Source organism: Colias philodice, chromosome 25 (assembly GCF_061535455.1).
Source record: "Colias philodice isolate Cphi_HAF_F1 chromosome 25, ilColPhil1 Martin Lab GWU primary, whole genome shotgun sequence".
In the NCBI taxonomy this organism is placed as follows: domain Eukaryota; kingdom Metazoa; phylum Arthropoda; class Insecta; order Lepidoptera; family Pieridae; genus Colias; species Colias philodice.
The window spans coordinates 8863840-8882964 of record NC_143110.1 but is presented as its reverse complement, the minus strand read 5'-3'; the positions used below and the strand labels follow the sequence as shown (position 1 = coordinate 8882964).

General features: G+C 36.5%; 2 protein-coding genes across 2 annotated transcripts in view; both read right to left on the bottom strand.

Moving 5' to 3' along the window:
• Nucleotides 1–18121, bottom strand: part of LOC149477574 (uncharacterized) — a 31318-nt gene extending 13197 nt beyond the window's left edge. Inside the window, exons 1-4 of the mRNA XM_089710980.1 lie at nt 17805–18121; nt 17145–17416; nt 4866–4946; nt 3777–3875 (exon numbers count right to left, since the gene is read on the bottom strand). Coding sequence (XP_089567106.1) covers nt 3777–3875; nt 4866–4946; nt 17145–17178 — 214 coding nt within the window. The 5' untranslated portion in view covers nt 17179–17416; nt 17805–18121. The remainder of the gene's footprint in view (nt 1–3776; nt 3876–4865; nt 4947–17144; nt 17417–17804) is intronic.
• LOC149477575 (uncharacterized) lies at nt 1455–3326 on the bottom strand. Its single transcript, XM_089710990.1, has one exon. The coding sequence runs from the start codon at nt 3045–3047 to the stop codon at nt 2139–2141; it is 909 nt and encodes a 302-aa protein (XP_089567116.1). The 5' UTR covers nt 3048–3326; the 3' UTR covers nt 1455–2138.
• Nucleotides 18122–19125: the final 1004 nt, after the last annotated feature.

Genomic DNA, 19125 nt, shown 5'->3' with positions numbered 1-19125 from the left:
AGCTAACGATGTAATGTTATTTAGGGATTTATCGAAGTAGAAGAGACACGTGTCGTCTGCATATAGTGTCAAGTATCCTTTAAGGCCAATTTTATCGATGTCATTTATGTAAATCAAAAAAAGTAAGGGGCTCAAAATCGAGCCTTGAGGACAGCCATATGTTAAGTTTTGAACTGAGCTTGTGTACTTATCAATTTTGACGACTTGTCTTCTGTTATCTAAAAATGATGTAAACATTTTGTGGGCATTTCCAGTCACCCCTAGGTTTTCTAACTTTTTAAGGAGCTTTTCGTGGCTGACAGTGTCAAAAGCTTTTTTTAAATCAATGAAAATGCCTAATCCGAAATTCTTTTGGTCTATTTGAGTTTTAATTTTTGTTATTAAATCTACGGTGGCAGTAAGAGTACTAGATTTTGGACGAAAGCCGTACTGTTGATCGATTAATATATTTTTTTCGGTTAAGTATTGATAGAGTCGATTATGCAGTATTTTTTCAAATATTTTTGAAATAACGGGTAGAACTGACACCGGCCTGTAGTTACTTGGGTCAGTTCTACTTCCAGATTTGAAAATTGGACTGACTCTAGCCACTTTTAGAGAATCTGGAAATACACCAAAGGTCAAACATTTATTACTACAATGAGTTAAGCGATCAGCAATAGAGCTTTTTAAGCATTTGATGGCTTTTGTGCTTATACCGTCCAGTCCAGTGCTAGTGTTATTATTTAAGCTATCGATTATTTTTATTATTTCAAGTGTTGTGCATGGTTTTAGTACTTCTAGTTTGTCTTCACGTGAAAGTTGTGTACAATAAAGTGTAGTGTCAGTATTCGTATGGTATCTGCTTGGTATTTTGTTTGCTAATTCTGTGCCTATTGCGGAAAAATAAGAATTAAATAACTCACATATAGAATCGCCATCCGTTATTAAATTGGAACCCGATAACAGCTTTGGAGGAGCACTCGATTCTTTAATTTTATTTAAAGCTAAGTTGTTTATTAATTCCCACATTTTCTTCGGTTGATTGGAGGTCTTTTGAAATAAATTTAGATAATAGGTCTCTTTTTTCGTCTTTATAAGGTCCTTAGTTTTATCACGTTGCTTTAAAAAATTTTCATTTAAGTTATAATCAGTTGGTTGAGATTTAGTTTGTTGCCATAATTGATTCCGTAAATTAATTGATTCTATTATTTCGCGGCTAATCCAATCTTTTTGTGGTAAATTCAAAATTTTTGTTTTGTCTATTTTGTTATTTTTTATTTGTTCTTTTATAAAATTCTCGAGGTAGCAATAGTCATTGTCTTCATTACAATAGGTCGCTAATGACGCACTCTTGCATAAATTTTCATAGTCGAGGGCCTTATATTGTATCTTCTTGGGTTTGGGTGGCGTTAGGGATCCTATTTCGATGTAGATTTGTTTATGATCTGATAAACTCGATTCTATTATGGACATGTTAAATGAGTGATTGTTTATGTTTGTACATATATGGTCCAGAATGGTTTTAGAAGTGCTGGTTTCTCTCGTGCAATATAATTTGTTAATTTTATTTAAAATCTCGTATCCATTTTCTTTGATTTCGTGTAAATATTTTGTGGAACTTGTGTCTGTGGTAAGCAAATCTATATTAAAATCCCCGAGTACTATTGCTCTTTTTCTGCTCTCGAGTTGTGAAGAATATATCTCCAAAAAATTATTTATATTTGTGTCTCCAGGTTTGTATATAGCTCCAATGTTTAGTGATAGTTTTTGTAAATATATCCATAGATAGTGATTCCCGTCTTTGTATAAGTCTTCCGTTATTTCAAATTTTATGTTGTTGTGAATATATATTGAAACACCCCCTCCTCTACAATTGGGTCTATAGTTATAAATATGCGTATAGTTTGGTAGCTCATACAGTTTAGCATCGGTTTCCGACGTAATCCAGGTCTCGGTGAAAATAAGTAAATGTGTGGTCATTGCTATTGATTTTATTATGCATTTTATTTCATCAAATTTTCCAGCTTTTCGAATACTACGTAAATTTGCATAAAATAATCTTAGTGAGGAGGAGTGTAGCGGAATATCTTCGTATTTATTTATTAATTGGTGATTGATTTTATCGGTATGGTTTTCGCTTTGTAATGAATTTATGTTTAGTTTTTTTGGTTGATTTTGTTAACGACAATTGTAGGTTTACCTTTAATATATTTTATGGTGAGATCGGCTTCACCGTTTTCTGTGCGTCGATTCAACTCAACTTTTAGCGATTGTAAGAAACGTTTTTGCGCAGGAGTTTGATCTGAGTAGATACGAATACCAGCGGGTACGTGCTCTTTATTCCGAAGCAGGTTTTTTGGCGTACTTGTATCACTAAAACATAATTTGATTGGCCTATTCCTATTTGGGATATATTTCCCCACTCTAAAACAATTAATCGGCTTGGGGCAGTCTTTATATAACGATATTATAAGCTTTAAAGTTTCTTCATTATCATAGGTACGTCTTGAGTCAGGATTTCTGTCAATCTTTTCCGCTATTCCAGTGACAATAAGGTTTTTTTCACGATTATATCGGTCTTTAAGTTCAAGAATAACGGATTCCTCTTGTATTACGGGCTGTATAGAATTTTCGATGGTTGTTATATTTTTTAATTGAATTATTTCCCTTTCAAGAGTATTAATTTTCTCTTGGTTCGATGCGTAGTTAGATTCGATAGTTTTAATTTTCGATGTAATTAATTCGAACTGTTGTGTTAGATTCTCAGCAGTGGATTTGACAGTTTTAATTTCGTTTTTAATTTCCGATATTTCATCACGTACAAATTTAAAATTTTCGTTTTGTGTTTTACTAAAATCCTCTAAGAACTTCATCATATCCGAGCGCAGGCTCGCGAAATCCTTTTTGTAATCGATTTCATCTGACCGCTCCTTTCGTTTTCTAAAGCAAACATTTGTATGATAGTCACTTTTTTCGATGAAGGTAGATAGATTAGGTTCCGATCCACTAGTCGTTTCGCTCCCACATATTGAGATGTTACGAGGCGGCGTTCTCTGCAGACTCATGATGTAGCGTACGTCACAGCGCAAACTCTCCGCACGGGTGTAACAAGGTAAAAAATAGCAACTGCTCTTGTTCCGCGGAAGGTGCGCGGGGGCGCGTACGGCGGTCCGCAGCACTGGCACAGTAGAAGCACAGGGTCTCAAGTAATTTAAGTGTTTATCAAATTTGTATTGAAGGATGTTCCAATAAGGATCACTTTAAGTTGTCACTGTTTTTAAAAATTATGAATATTTTTATGCAAATTTGCTAACACGTCTGCTTTCAACGGGCACTAGAGAACAACTCCATATTGTGAGCAGCTAAGGGTGGAGAGGCGTCCCTGGACTTTAAACTACGATCACGCGCTCCCTGAGGGTCCAGCATCACGTGCCCACTCGCCACTTACGCTTCGCATCCACCCTTCGAGCTAAAAGCTCTCGCGACTCCACTCTGGCCGGCCGGTTAAGGCAAGCCAGAGGTGGGGGTCCTGTCCTCGTCAGGCTTCACTCCGACCGACCGGTGAAGGCAAGCCGGAGATGAAGACAGGGGCCTCCCCCGGGAGCACTCGGTTCCCGCGGGGTCGCTACTCCCCGACACCCCGCCACAAGGTGTCCTGCGGGTTGACTGATTGCACGGGTGGAATATCTATTATCACGTAAACAATAGATATCCCAACCGTGGGTCGTCACATCCCTACGCCCATGTATTATATTATTATTATAAATTAAATTATAAGTAACCAAGAATCTCACGTATGGGGATGTTGACGGAGATGGGTTGCCATGGCGACGCGGGAGATGCCTGCGGCTCCACGTGCAATAGCGCATTGCTCCTCTCGTACCCTTCATATTCTGGAATTGATTACTTATTCTGTAAGACACTTATAAATAAACTCGTAAGTCTAATTTTATAAATAATAATAAAAAATAAAATTGGTTCAATTCAAATGATTTTGAACCACAAAAAGAAAAATAAAAATCGTTCAATATTTAGTTTGTAGAATATTATGAGCTTACCTAATATAAAAAAAATAAATAAAATAAATCTTTATTTCACCTTTACATTATACAATTTTGAATATGAGGCTCTGGCTCTCTTGCTAGGCATAGCCTGTGTTAAGAGAGCCAGTCATATAATATGATATATCTTATATATAAAAATTCTCGTGTCACAATGTTAGTCTGCATACTCCTCCGAAACGGGTGGACCGATTCTCATGAAATTTTCTGTGCATATCGGGTAAGTCTGAGAATCGGTCAACATCTATTTTTCATGTGTACCACGGGCGAAGCCGGGGCGGGCCGCTAGTCTTATATATAAAATTCTCGTGTCACAATGTTAGTCTGCATACTCCTCCGAAACGGGTGGACCGATTCTCATGAAATTTTCTGTGCATATCGGGTAAGTCTGAGAATCGGCCAACATCTATTTTTCATATGTACCACGGGCGTAGCCGGGGCGGACCGCTAGTCTTATACTATATAAAATTCTCGTGTCACAATGTTAGTCTGCATACTCCTCCGAAACGGGTGGACCGATTCTCATGAAATTTTCTGTGCATATCGGGTAAGTCTGAGAATCGGCCAACATCTATTTTTCATATGTACCACGGGCGAAGCCGGGGCGGACCGCTATAGTAATATATAAAATTATATGTGATTTGCAGTGTCTTATGCAGTGTAATTTGTAATTTGTAAAATAGAGACACGCATCGTCATCTTATTTAACTTATAAATGATTGCTTATTCCACTATCAATCTAGTATAAACACATGACTGATATAAGTAACATATATTATTTTGTATTGGAATAATCGTAATTAGAAGGCAGCAGCAGCTGACCTGCAGCACCTGCACTGACGGGTCGCAGGCGCCGGCGCAAGACGCGCGGCGCGCCCGAGCTCTCTGCCGTCGATACTGCGCCTGTAACACAAATAATATTTTTTTAGATATTAAATATTAAATTATAATATTCAATCAAAAATTATTAAAAACTGAATATTAGTTTCAGTAGATTTTTAACTCCAATAACGTGACGTATTACAAAGATTTCTACCAAAATTATGTTACAGGTAGTTACTATAACAAAAAAACTAAACCGCCTCCAAATTGAACAATCCTTGCTACTAATATTATAAACGCGAAAGTTTGTAAGTATGGATGGATGTTGATTTTTCTATCACGTAAAACTACTGAACCGATTACCTACAATGAAATTTGGTATGTACTATGTAGATAGCATAAACCCAGAATAATAATACTGTTTTTCACGGAAATCCCCCAGGAATAGGAACTATGCGGGTTTTTTTAAAAAAAACGCAGGCAAAAATCTAGTCAAAAATAAAAAAGAATTATTAAAAACGGTTCAGTCGAGAGTCCTGACTCCTGAAGCATCGAACACAAAAAATATAGTCGAAATGAATATAGTATAGCCATAATTATAATATTATATGTTTTATCTGTAGTATTATTAAATTAACCTCAGAATTGGAGCAAAATAATATCAAAATCAGGTTTTATTAGCATTGTGATATATTGTCGATTACCATATTATAATATGAATAACATATAATATTATTATTGATCGTTAAAACCGCCCTTGACATTACAACGGCGAACTTTTGGGATTTATCCGTTCTTTAAACAATATATTAGCAGAAACATATCGATGCTAAAATAGTAATATGTAGTGCGATTCGCGTAGGCTTCAATCTTTCGAGGCCTGCGCAGCGCGAGCGGTCGAGCCGTGAGGTGTAACTGCTTAAAGTTTAAACCACGTTATTTTGACGATATGTTATTATGCACTATCAATTATTTCTCAATCTATACCATTATTTTACTTTACGATTTACTTATACACTAATTAGTAAAGATTTCATGAATTCATTAAGATTGGCTACACAATAACACCGACTCACGTACAAGAAGAGGTGATATAGATGTTATTATGAGACAAAAAATAAGACTAGTGTTCAATACCGTCGTTTAGTTACGTTTAGTTCCTTATCGCAAACTAGATGGCGCCACGTTAGAATTGTTCGATCTTATAACTGGCTAGTGTTTTGTTTTTGTTATATCATGTATACTACTGTGTGTTGATTAATTAAATGCCTTACAACAGCAGTGGTGTTTTATTAGTGAATCCAAGTATAGTGAATTAGTGACAGTGTACGCAGCGACATCTGGTGCCGAAACCCGGGAATAAAGGAATAATAAGGACTTGTAAAAACCGTGAGTAAAGTGAACTAAGGGCGCTTGTGCACTACAAGGAATTTTACTGTCCGGCATTCCGATTTTTTACGGTCCGGTGTGGCATGAAAAAACCGATGAATTGCTTGTGCACCTGTCCGTCTTTACTCGGATCAGTGCGGTACAGTTCAAGGAAGTATGGCGGTATAATGCTATCATAAATGATTGTTTTCGCATTTTACAAGAAACGAGTAAAAATATAGAAGGTGAAATATTATATTACTTCGGTATAATAAAAAGTAAAGTTCCGTAAGAGATTTAAAATGCGTGTTTCACTTATTTATTTTAATCGGTGACGAGGAGCTAAATCTATTCCCAATTGAACTTTAACTTACCAACACTTACTTAGATAATAATTATAGGTCAATGCTTGGTCAATGTATATAAAATAACAATACCGACTTCTCAAATCTCATTGCCAGCTAAAAGAAAGTAAAACAAGAGCTTGCTTTCAATTGGCATATGCAATAAAAAGAGTAAAATCCAAGCAAGTGGGCACTCGAAAACAATTATACCTACAGCGACTCGTAAACTCAAAAAACCATCCGGAATAGGGAAAAGTAAAATGTCGGACAGTAAAATTACGTATAGTGCACAAGCTAGTATATAGATTAATGGCGTGCCATACCGGACCGTAAAAAATCGGAATGCCGGACCGTAAAATTCCTTGTAGTGGACAAACGCCCTAAGTGGACAATAAAGACTTGTAAAAATTCAGTGTTGTGATAACTTGGACTTAGAAAAATTAGCTTAAATATTAACTTAGAAAAATTTGATTAAAATTAGTATGCATATGGGACTTAGAAAAATTTGATTAAAATTTGTATGAATACTGGACTTAGAAAAATTTCATAAAAATTTGTATACACTTTGTACTTAGAAAAATTTTGAATAAAATTAAAGATAGAAGAAATGGATCCATTCGTTGCTCAGCAAGTAGAGATACATGAACAAATAAATAAAAGTTTTTCAAATTATAAAAAGTCCCCAAAAGAGAGACTGACAAACGTTTACATAGAAATAAAATTAGAATGTTTGGAGGCAAGTTGGAAGAAGTTTACCGAGAATCATTTGAATATTGTATCAGTTGCATCAAAAAGGGAACGCGAAAAAACTCCCTATTTTACCGAAGAGATCTATGATAACCTAGAAGAAATTTATATTAGTTACAAATCAAAAATGAAAGTTGATCTTGGTTCCAGCTCAGCGGGTTCTTCTAAAGTCAGTCCATCGAACGTCACCTGTGCAGGTAGTGAAGTGAAGCTCCCACAAATACAGTTACCTACATTTTCGGGTAATTATGAAGAATGGCAGAGCTTCCACGACATGTTTGTCTCTTTGATAGATAGAAATCCATCATTAAGCCAAGTTCAGAAGTTGCATTACCTGAAATGTAGTTTAAAAGGCGAACCAGAGAATTTATTAAGGAGCTTATCGACTACTGATACAAATTATCAAGAGGCGTGGGACAGATTGAAGCGCAGGTATAATAACAAAAGATTCAATGTCAATGAAATTCTAAAACGTTTGTTCGGTCAAAAGCCTATGTCTAGCGAGTCGGCTACAGCAATCAAACATCTTATCGATACCACGGAGGCATGTTTGAAGGCTCTAAAGAATTTAGATATTGAGGTGTCTTCGTGGGATGCGATCATTAATTTTTTAATAGTGTCAAAATTAGATTTAGAGTCCCGCCGCCAGTGGGAGACCGAGGCTGGCCGATCTCAAACCGACAGCATCCCAAAATGGAGTGAGCTCGTAACCTTCCTGGAAAGTAGATTTAGAACATTGGAGATGCTAGTAGGTGAATCTAAACAAAACATGAAGAATAGTATAAGTCCAAAGCAAACAAGACAAAAGGCGTTTCATATTATACAAGATAATAAAAAGGATACTTACATAGAAAATAGTAAAGTCTGCGTATGCTGTTCAGATGCTCATTTATTATACCAATGTAAACAATTTGGAGGCAAGTCTCCCGAAGAGAGATATGAGTTTATTCAAGCCAAGAGACTTTGCTTCAATTGTTTCTCATCCAACCACAACGTGAGGAGCTGTCACCAGTCGACGTGTTGCCGGCGTTGTGGCAGACGACACCACACCCTGCTGCATATAGAAAGAAATCCTCTCCCTGTGTCTGGGGAACCAAGTACGAGTACTACCCACCAACCGACGAGTTTAGATGAGAATCGCCAGTATGATAAGAAAGTAGTAGCTCATTTTGCGAAAGATAAACATCAAGTCAAAGTGCTATTAGCTACAGCATTAGCTAGAATTAAATCCCCAAATGGCTGCGTCCAAACTGCGCGAATATTAATAGATCAAGGCTCTGAGGCCTCTTTTATTACCGAAAGTACTGTACAATATTTATGTCTTAAGCGTACACCAATAAATGGTTTAATAACTGGAGTAGGTGATGGTAAACTTAGATCTAAGCACATTGTTTCTTTTGAGTTAGAATCACTACATAATCATGAATTTTCTGTTTCAGTAAATGCATTTGTGTTGCCATCTTTAACATCTTTTCTTCCGTCGAGTAAGGTTTCCATTTTTGATTGGCCGGAGCTCAGTAATCTACCGTTAGCCGATCCCAAATATGGTTCACCTGGTAAGATAGATATTATTTTAGGAGTAGATATTTTCAGTCAAATAATGTTGAGTGGTTTTTTGAAACATCCCATGCATGACGGTCCTATTGCACAGAATACTCATCTTGGCTGGATCTTGTCTGGAAGAATAGGCGAAAATGAAGAATCAAATCCTAGAGTAGTAAATTTACATTTGCAGGTAAGAGAAGATAATATTTTGACACAGTTTTGGGAAATTGAAAGAGAACCAGATTTAATAGGAAAGAAACTTACGAAGGAAGAAATCAGATGTGAAGAAATTTATGAGAGTACTACTAAAAGAAATGAAGAAGGTCGTTACGTAGTGAGATTGCCATTTAAGGAACCAGATCCAAAGTGTGTGTACGGGAATTCCAAGGAAGTTGCTTTGAGGAGATTTAAGGTATTAGAAAGAAAGTTTAAAAAGAATTCTGTCTTGCACGCTGAATATGAGAAGGTTATAGTCGACTACCAGAATCAGAAACACATGGAACCGATTTTAAGTAAGGAGGATATTGAGTATCCATTTTCCTTTTACCTACCTCATCACGCCGTGATAAGGGAAGACAAGGAAACCACCAAACTTCGTGTTGTTTTTGATGCGTCGTGCAAGGGGAATAATAACGTATCATTGAATGACACGTTACTCGTTGGACCTAAAATTCAACAAGATTTGCGCCACATTATAATGAGGTGGCGAACGCATATTTATTGTATTGTGGCAGACATCGTACAGATGTATAGACAGATAGTGGTACATGAAGATGATTCAAATTTCCAAAGAATATTATGGCGGGCTGATCCATCGCAAAACATACAACATTTTAAGCTATCGCGACTTACCTTCGGTACTGCTTGTGCACCGTATCTGGCGGTTAAATCACTGCAACAATTGGCTCGAGATGAAGAGTTGAAATATCCACTTGCCGCAAAAATTACACTTGAAGATTTTTATATGGATGATTTGTTGACCGGTTGTAATTCAGAAGAGAAAGCTATAGATATTTATAAAGAGATGAATCAATTAATGTCTAAAGGTGGATTTAAGCTCCAAAAGTGGTGCAGTAATTGTCCAAAATTACTGAATCATATCGAAAATGATAATCAATCTTCAAAGGATACATTTATTTTCAAGATCAATGATACAATTAAGGTGTTGGGTATTTCCTGGAATAAAAACATAGATAAATTTGAGTATACTTACAACTTACCGGAGTTAGATGAGCCTGTAACCAAACGGAAAGTGTTGTCTGATATTGCGCGACTTTACGACCCTTTGGGTTGGGTTGCCCCTGTCCTCATTACGGCGAAGATCTTTATGCAAACACTGTGGAAATCTGGATTGAATTGGGATGAAAATCTTTCGTCAGAATTATTAAATCAATGGCTACACTTTAGAAAAGAGTTAGATGGTATTCGAGGTATAGCTGTTCCTAGATGGCTTTCTACAACGAATGATGATCCAGTTGAGCTTCACGTATTTGCTGACGCTTCTCAGGTAGCTTATGCGGCTGTCGTCTATCTGAAAACCATGGACACCGATGGTAATACTCACGTAAATGTAGTCACATCTAAAACTAAAGTCGCCCCAATTCAGAAGGAGATATCCATTCCGAGAATCGAACTATGCGCGGCGTTGTTGGCTGCCAAGTTAATTTCTGAGGTTGCACAAATACTGCAGGTACCTAAAGATAAGTTGTTTGCCTGGTCCGATTCGACCATAGTGCTTGCATGGCTCCGTGGAGAACCCAGCCGATGGACGACGTTTGTAAGCAACAGGGTCTCCGAGATTTTGACTGTTTTGGATAGTGATCAATGGAACCATGTTGCCACAGACCAAAATCCAGCCGATTGTGCCTCTAGAGGTATATCCTCTCGAGATCTAATCCATTATGATCTTTGGTGGCATGGTCCTAAGAGCCTACACGAAAACCATGTTTATAGTACACATTTAGATGTTGACACTGATGTTGAAGTACGACCGTTAAAGGTACTTACCAATACGACGCGATCTGCAGAAGAATTTATATGGGAGCGGTTTTCAAATCTAACTAGAATGTTACGAGTTTTATCTTATTGTAGAAAATTCCTAAAACTAAGAGAACCTAAAGAATTAAGAGATATTAATAAAAGAATTACGACCAATGAAATGAACACTACATTAGATATAATTGTAAAAGTTACCCAAAGACTATATTTTGAAGATGAGATTAATAAGTTAATGTCTCGAGCCGGAAGTGTTACTAAAGGAGGTCCACTGCACACTCTTGCACCCTTTCTTGATGAAAAAGGGTTGCTAAGGGTGGGCGGTCGAATACAACTGTCTTCTGTGCAGTTTAATAAGAAACATCCTCTAATAATGCCCAGTGAGTCTCATCTCACTAGGTTATTAATATTGGATGCACACCACAGAACACTTCACGGGGGTCCACAACTTATGATAAACTTCTTGAGAAGTAAATTTTGGATCCTACGACTTAGAGAAAAGGTGAAGAAGTGCTACAGAGAATGCATGACTTGCCTACGTTATTCTCGCCAGGATAACAACCAATTAATGGGCCAGTTACCTAAGGTTAGGTTGACTCCGGACAAACCGTTTAGGTCATCAGGTGTTGATTTTACCGGGTACATAGATATAAGGTTTTCGCCTGGTAGAGGATCGAAATCCTATAAAGGCTATATTTGCCTATTTGTGTGTATGGCGACTAAGGCGATCCACTTAGAAGCTGTGTCAGACCTTACCAGTTCTGGATTCATAGCTGCATTCAAACGCTTTGTGTCTCGAAGAGGGCACTGCCGCGATCTGTACAGCGACAATGGGACTAATTTCGTTGGTGCGGATAAAGAGCTGCGTAAGATGTTATGTCAAGCGAAATCAGAGTTGGCCGACGAAATTGCTAATTTACTTACCCAGGACGGAACCACTTGGCATTTTATACCACCACACGCGCCTAACTTTGGAGGGCTGTGGGAAGCGGGTGTTCGTTCAGCGAAAACACACCTGAAAAGAATAGTAGGAGACGCAATACTTACCTTCGAGGAACTTACAACTGTGTTGACCCAAGTAGAAGCCTGCTTAAACTCCCGTCCAATTTCTGCAATTAGTGATAATCCAGGTGACGAGATGCCCCTCACACCTGGGCACTTCTTAGTTGGTGAACCATTAGTCTTAATTCCTGAAAGCGATTATTCAAAGACCTCTCTCACAGGTCTTCAAAGGTGGAAACTTACTCAACGGATGGTTAATAATTTTTGGAAGACGTGGTCAAAAGAGTATTTAGTGACGTTAAATAATAGGTACAAATGGTTTTCAAAAAAGACAGAACCTGACGTTGACGATATTGTTATTATAAGGGACTACAATGTTCCTCCAGCTAAATGGTTATTAGGGAAAATCGTTGAAAAACATCCGGGTAAGGACGACCTTACCCGAGTTGTGACAATTAAAACTAAGAACGGTCTTTGTAAACGTCCTTGTAATAAGTTATGCATTTTACCAAAGGCCTAGCTCATTAGTTACTGTGTAGAATTCTTAGTTAAGTTAATGTAGCAGTATTTTTTAGTTCCTATATTTTACATTGAAAAATGTTGTTGTTTAGAAGTCAGTATTGTTTTAGTTCACTCTCAAGTTTATATTGTTTACGTTGAGTTTAGATGTATGTAATAAGAGTTTCTATTGTTTACGTTGAGATGTTATAAGAATTACTTTGTGTTTATTAGGTTAAATGTACTCTTCAACTGAATTGTTCTTTAGGTTTATTTTTGTTTAGAAAAGCACTAGGTGCTTTTGGTGGGCGGGATGTTCAATACCGTCGTTTAGTTACGTTTAGTTCCTTATCGCAAACTAGATGGCGCCACGTTAGAATTGTTCGATCTTATAACTGGCTAGTGTTTTGTTTTTGTTATATCATGTATACTACTGTGTGTTGATTAATTAAATGCCTTACAACAGCAGTGGTGTTTTATTAGTGAATCCAAGTATAGTGAATTAGTGACAGTGTACGCAGCGACAACTAGAATGGCTTTTAAAAAATCGAATTATAAGATAGTATGCACTTTTACCAAAGAATTACCTACTCTTAATATTAAATAATTTATAGTACTAAATTTACAACCTATAATATTTAAAATGTAGGTACTACTTTAGAGAGCCTATTAAAACTTTAATAAGCTTTAATCAATATAATATTATGGAAGATGAAAATAAATTCATCGAATGTTCTCGCTAAAGAACCACTGTGACATTAAGAGCCAGCGCGCACGAGCAACTTTGTCTCCGCAACTATTTTGTGTCTCCCATCAATTTGTATGGGGAGTTGCGTCGCTACGTGCGCGCACTTTCATACTAGCCCATGGGTGGGAGAGACAAAATAGTTGCGGAGACAAAATAGTTGCGGAGACAAAGTTGCTCGTGCGCGCTAGCTTTAATATTATAATTTATAATAGATATTATTATTAATGCAAATATGTTTAAACACTAAAACCTAACGAAAAGTGTGAAACATGAAAATAGTCTCCGCTGATAGACCAATACCGTAGCCTTCAAAAATGGTAAAAAAATTAAAAAATACAGTACAATGAAACCCTTAGAAAGGGAAAGTAATATGATAACAATGAAAGACGGTCGATCCGAGGTTGGAAAGTGGGAGGGAGGAGCTTTGAATAGTAAAAAAAAAATGTGTGTACTAGTGTACACACGTAAGAAGTGAAACTTCTTTATGACCTTATTTTTCAAAAAATAATTTACTATATGCATATATCAAAGATGGCGCATAACGGAAAAATGTCACGCGTAACGAAAAAATGTTACACTAAATTTTTTTCCAACCCCGATAAAGAAGTTTCACTTCAAAAATATTTCTATTTCCGGCAAAACTGCAAGTCCTATGGAAATGGCAAAGTTACAACTTTGAACATTTTCAATATTACTTATAATGTAATTTTTTTTTCACCAACAGAAAGTTGGTACAGATTTAAACTAACAAAAAGTCCCTCAAAACTTTTAAAACAAATTGACACAATAGTTCATTAAATAAAAATAACTACGTTAAAAACAACCGACTTCAAAAACAGAAAAGTAAAAAATAAAAAAGATTGCATATTTTTAATTACTACATAGTATTTAGATGTGCTATTTACTAAATAGGTTTGATGTTAGTGCCAAGCCAATGTAATACTTACAATACGTAAGTACTATCCTATAATTATTGCTCTCGGCCTCTCGGGGCTCACTGAAAATCGGTGCTGCGACGTTTTTTACGTCACAGATGTTCACCGAGTGATTTCCCCTTTTAATGGCATCATGCTTCACAGGCTACACACTTCCAAGTTCAAGTTGTATGCCAATTGTTTTGCGAATTGTGTGGACTAGGTGTGATCTTCTGTATTACTACAATTCTAACAAATAAATGATTTGAATTCGCATTACCTTACGGTGAGCTGTTATAATACTAAGAGCGAGCGCCCACGAGCAACTTTGTCTCCGCAACAATTTTGTCTCCGCAACAATTTTGTCTCCGCAACTATTTTGTCTCTCCAGCCATGGGCTAGTATGAAAGTGCGCGTACGTAGCGACGCAACTCCCGGGAGACTTTTTTGTCCGCGGGTTCGGAGACAAGCCCGCGACGCAACTGTCGCCCTATCTATTGGTTTCAATGCAAGTGCGCGCACGGCGACAAAAATGTTGCCAGGCGACGGCCGCCGGCCAGTTGCCGCGTAACCGGCGTAGCGATAATACCTATTTATGTCAACGTATTTATTCTCGTACACTGTAGTTTTAACCGACTTAAAAAAAAGGAGGAGGTTATCAATTCGGCCGGTATATTTTTTTATGTATGGACACCGATTACTCCGAGGTTTCTGAACCGGTTTACGTGATTCTTTTTTTTTTTGATGCGGAATGGTGTGGAATTGGTCCCATAAATTTTATTCGGATAAGCCCAGTAGTTTTTATTTTATGAGCATTTTTGTCTGGTCTCGATGACTTAATTGAAATGTAGCAAGTAACTTTGATTCATTTCCAGGTAACCGATTGAGCTGAAATTTTGTATACGCATGTAAATTGGATAGCGATGAAACATTATTATGACATAGAGCTGATTTGATGATGGAATCGGAAGGTGGCCATAGAAACTTAGTAATATGTCGACTCAACTTTATCGAGTTTGGGCTCGTTTGATTCGTGTTGAAAAATACACTTAAAAGTATTAAATAAAAACTACTTTACTTTTTACAATTACGATTACATATCTATACTAATATTATAAAGAGGAAAGGTTTGTAGGTACATATGTATGGTTTTCAGTTTTCACGCATAAACTACTGAACCGATTACAATGAAATTTAGCACACATATAGAGGGTAACTTGGATTAACACATAGGATAGGTTTTATCCCGGAAATCCAACGAGATTGGGAACTATGCGGGACAAGAGCACAGACCACAACCGTTTCTTCGAAATCCATGTTGATAAATGCAGAAAATTTTAAAGAAAAAGTTGCGTCGCTGTCGCTTTCGTGTGCGCATCGTTCAAAACTTTGCGAGGAGACAGCGACAGAGACAAAATAGTTGCCGGGCAACTAAGTTTCTCGTGGGCGCTCGCTCTTATAATATATGGTACCCACTATAAACTAAAATAAATAAGTTATGTTTGATCGATTAAAAAACAGATGTGTAATATAATATTACCTATTCCATTTAATAAAATTTCTTCGACAATATCACTATAATATCTTTTAAGATTATAAAAAATGGTAGACTTCTAGGAAGCTCATAGGTTATAATATAGTTTTGTGCTATTGAAAGCTATTAGATGCACGATCTTACTGTGTGTGTTGTAACAACTACATATAATATTATGTTTTTACAAGCTTTGATGTCCAACAAGAATAATAATATATGTACACGAAAATAAAATTACGAAACGAAAATAATAAAATTACCTAATCCTTGTTACGTTGCGTGTCGTAAATCGTAAGTCGAAACTAGTAACTCGTAGATCGTAGATCATAGATCGTACAGAACTTTTTGAGAACTAACGTAATACGTCTGATTTACACGAAAAAATAAAAGTTTAAAGTGGGTCAAAAATCAAAATAGAGTCTAAAGGAGTTAGTTACATAATTTTTTATTAATAACTAGATTTCCGCCCGCGGCTTCGCCCGCGTTTTCAAAGGAAAACCCGCATAGTTCCCGTTCCCGTGGGATTTCAGGGATAAAACCTATCCTATGTGTTAATCCAAGTTACCCTCTATATGTGTGCTAAATTTCATTGTAATCGGTTCAGTACTTTTTACGTGAAAGAGTAACAAACATATGGATGTTTGAAAGTTTGTATGGATGTATGGACATCCATACATCCATACAAACTTTCGCCTTATAATAGTATATTAAGATAATTAAAGAAACAGGTGAAGCTTTAAATTTTAATCTGAGTTGTCGACAAATACATATTATTGGAATAAAATAATATAAATACCTAAACTAATTTTGGAGCGCTGGAAAATTATTTATTTTTGACTTGACGAAAGCGCCTCTACATGAAGCTTACTTTTGCGAAAATGGTTTAACTTAGAGTAAATAATTCAAATGTTAAATAAATATCCGGTATGCTAGGTTAGTGTAATAGGTACATAAATAAATTATTTATCTGTCTTTTATCTATACTAATATTATAAAGAGGAAAGGTATGTATGTATGGTTTTCACGCATAAACTACTGGACCGATTTTGATGAAATTTGGCACAGATAATCTTTAGACCCTGAGAAAGAACATAGGCTACCTTTTATTGCGAAATATGTACCACGGGCGAAGCCGAGGCGGACCGCTAGTATTTTTACAAAGGTATATTACATTCAATTTAAATATACCAATTTAAGACGGTTAGTTGTTACGTATAAATATCCAATTTCAAGCAATAGGTAACTATTACCCATGCTATTACTAAAATTCGTAATAAAAACTCAACACACCAATCATTGTGGATTCACATTTTAATTGATATAATCAAAATAGTTACCTGCATATTAAAATTTTATATCTAATATCAATATCTCTATGAATTGGTATAACTATTAAGATTAACTAATTTAATTACATAACTAATACGATTATAATTATTTTCATGGGATTCCATTGGAACATATAAAACTATTTACCTGTTAAAAATTAAAAAAAAAACTATTAGGGGATTCGTGATCCTGTTGCGGGAATGACTTTGGCAGTTGTTATAGGTACATATAGAATAATCCAAAGACGGTACTCACAAAGGCAGACGACGAGGGCGATGAAAGCGTTCATAGCGCCCGCAATAGAGTCCCTGTAGCGGGTTGGAGTTTGGAGTGTAGGCGGGTCGGCGGGTCGGCGGGTCGAGGGCAGGCGCGGTGACTTGTCGGGTGTTGGCGTGTGGGGTGCGAGCGCCGCTGGCGGCTGGCGCGGTCTGAGCGCTGCGGCAAGCGTCCGGCCCGGCCCCACCGACCTTCTGCTGGTCGGCGACCTTCACGACATCTTTCGAATATGATGTTTAGCCGGTTGTTAACTACACAAAAAATCACCTACATAATATCTAATCGGTTTTCTTTTTACTTTTTACACCGTAATTTTATTTTTATGCTGCATAAAGGTCGTAATTCGTATGATCAAGGATTTGACCCAAGACCTACACAAACTTGCGCATTTTGTGCAGCTTAACTAGTAACTACTATCTCTGTAACACATTAAAATATTATGGTCGCATGGGAAGAGCGTTGATAAACATAAGTTACTTTCCCACATGGAAACTCAACAATTCACGTATCTCCAAAGCATTAATACCAACATAATTAAATGCAAATTGTTACATATTTTATTTTAAAAATGTATTTATCGTTATAGTCTAGCAAACATTGATTTCAGAAATGCATATTAAAATTTACATACATACTTACATTTTACCATTTTTGCTGGATAAAAACTATGATATTCGGAACTAATTTTCCGACCGCGTTCGTTGACACAGGTTGTGTAGAAATCTGAGGTGATGTAAAACATATTTTATTGTATAACTGTCGTAAGATTAATCAAACATCAGCTTATACTAGTGCAAACTGCAAAGTAATGGTCATTTTACGCGCTAAATTGTGAACCGCAATAATAATTATTATAATCAAACTTGCAAAATACTCATCAACGAAAACTAAACAATCAATTTATTTTATAGACGTTATAAGACTGATTATCTTGTTATCGAAGTACATAGTTATCATCATCACTACATAGTATAAAACAAAGTCGCTTTCTGTGTCCCTATGTCCCTTTGTATGCTTAAATCTTTGAAACTACGCAAGTCGCAACGGATTTTGATGCGGTTTTTTTTAATAGATAGAGTGATTCAAGAGGAGGTTTATATTATGTATAATAACATCCATTAAATAGTGGAGAAGTACTGTTATTTTTGAGGTTTCTAATGTGATGTCGTAAAAAATTCCTTTTTTAACCGACTTCCAAAAAAACGTGGAGGTTATCAATTCGGCCGGTATAATTTTTTTTTTTTGTATGTATGTACACCGATTACTCCTAGGTTTCTTAACCGATTTACGTGATTCTTTTTTCCGCTTACATTGCAAACGCAGGCTAAACCCTTGAGTTTTATCAAAATAATGTACTAAGTATTGTACACATTGAAAAGGTCTACAGAAAAGTCCGCGATGTCTATATCTCTTATGGATAACCCACAATAACTTTTTGAAGTGAAACTTCTTTATCGGGGTTGGAAAAAAATGTAGTGTAACATTTTTCCAATTTTCCGTTACGCGCCATCTTGTTTTTATCCCTACCACGCGTGATTGACGTATTTCTGAAAAGTTGCATATAGAAAATTATTTTTTGAAAAATAAGCACATAAAGAAGTTTCACTTCTTACGTGTGTACACTAGTACACGCACACATTTTTTTTTGTCATTTACTTTTTACGACAAATAATGGCTAATTTTCGAAGCGATTTTATCCAATACAGCATTAATCCTTAACCAATTAAATAGCTTTCATTGTTCATTTAATATACATCTATATGGCCCTTTACACCGTATGATTTAAGTGAATATTTTCGAAGATTTTACAGATTTAAAATTGCGGGACGTAGCGTTTGCCGTTTACCGGCCGGCCGCCCGGCTATATTTTATACCCGTGCGAAGCCGGAGCGGGCCGCTATGTTTTTATACAGGGTGTCCCAAAACTCAACGTCAAGCCAAAACAGGGCGATAGGATTGA

Coding starts and splice junctions, on each gene's coding strand:
- LOC149477575 (XM_089710990.1), bottom strand. CDS start 3,047: ATGAGTCTGCAGAGAACGCCGCCTCGTAACATCTCAATATGTGGGAGC.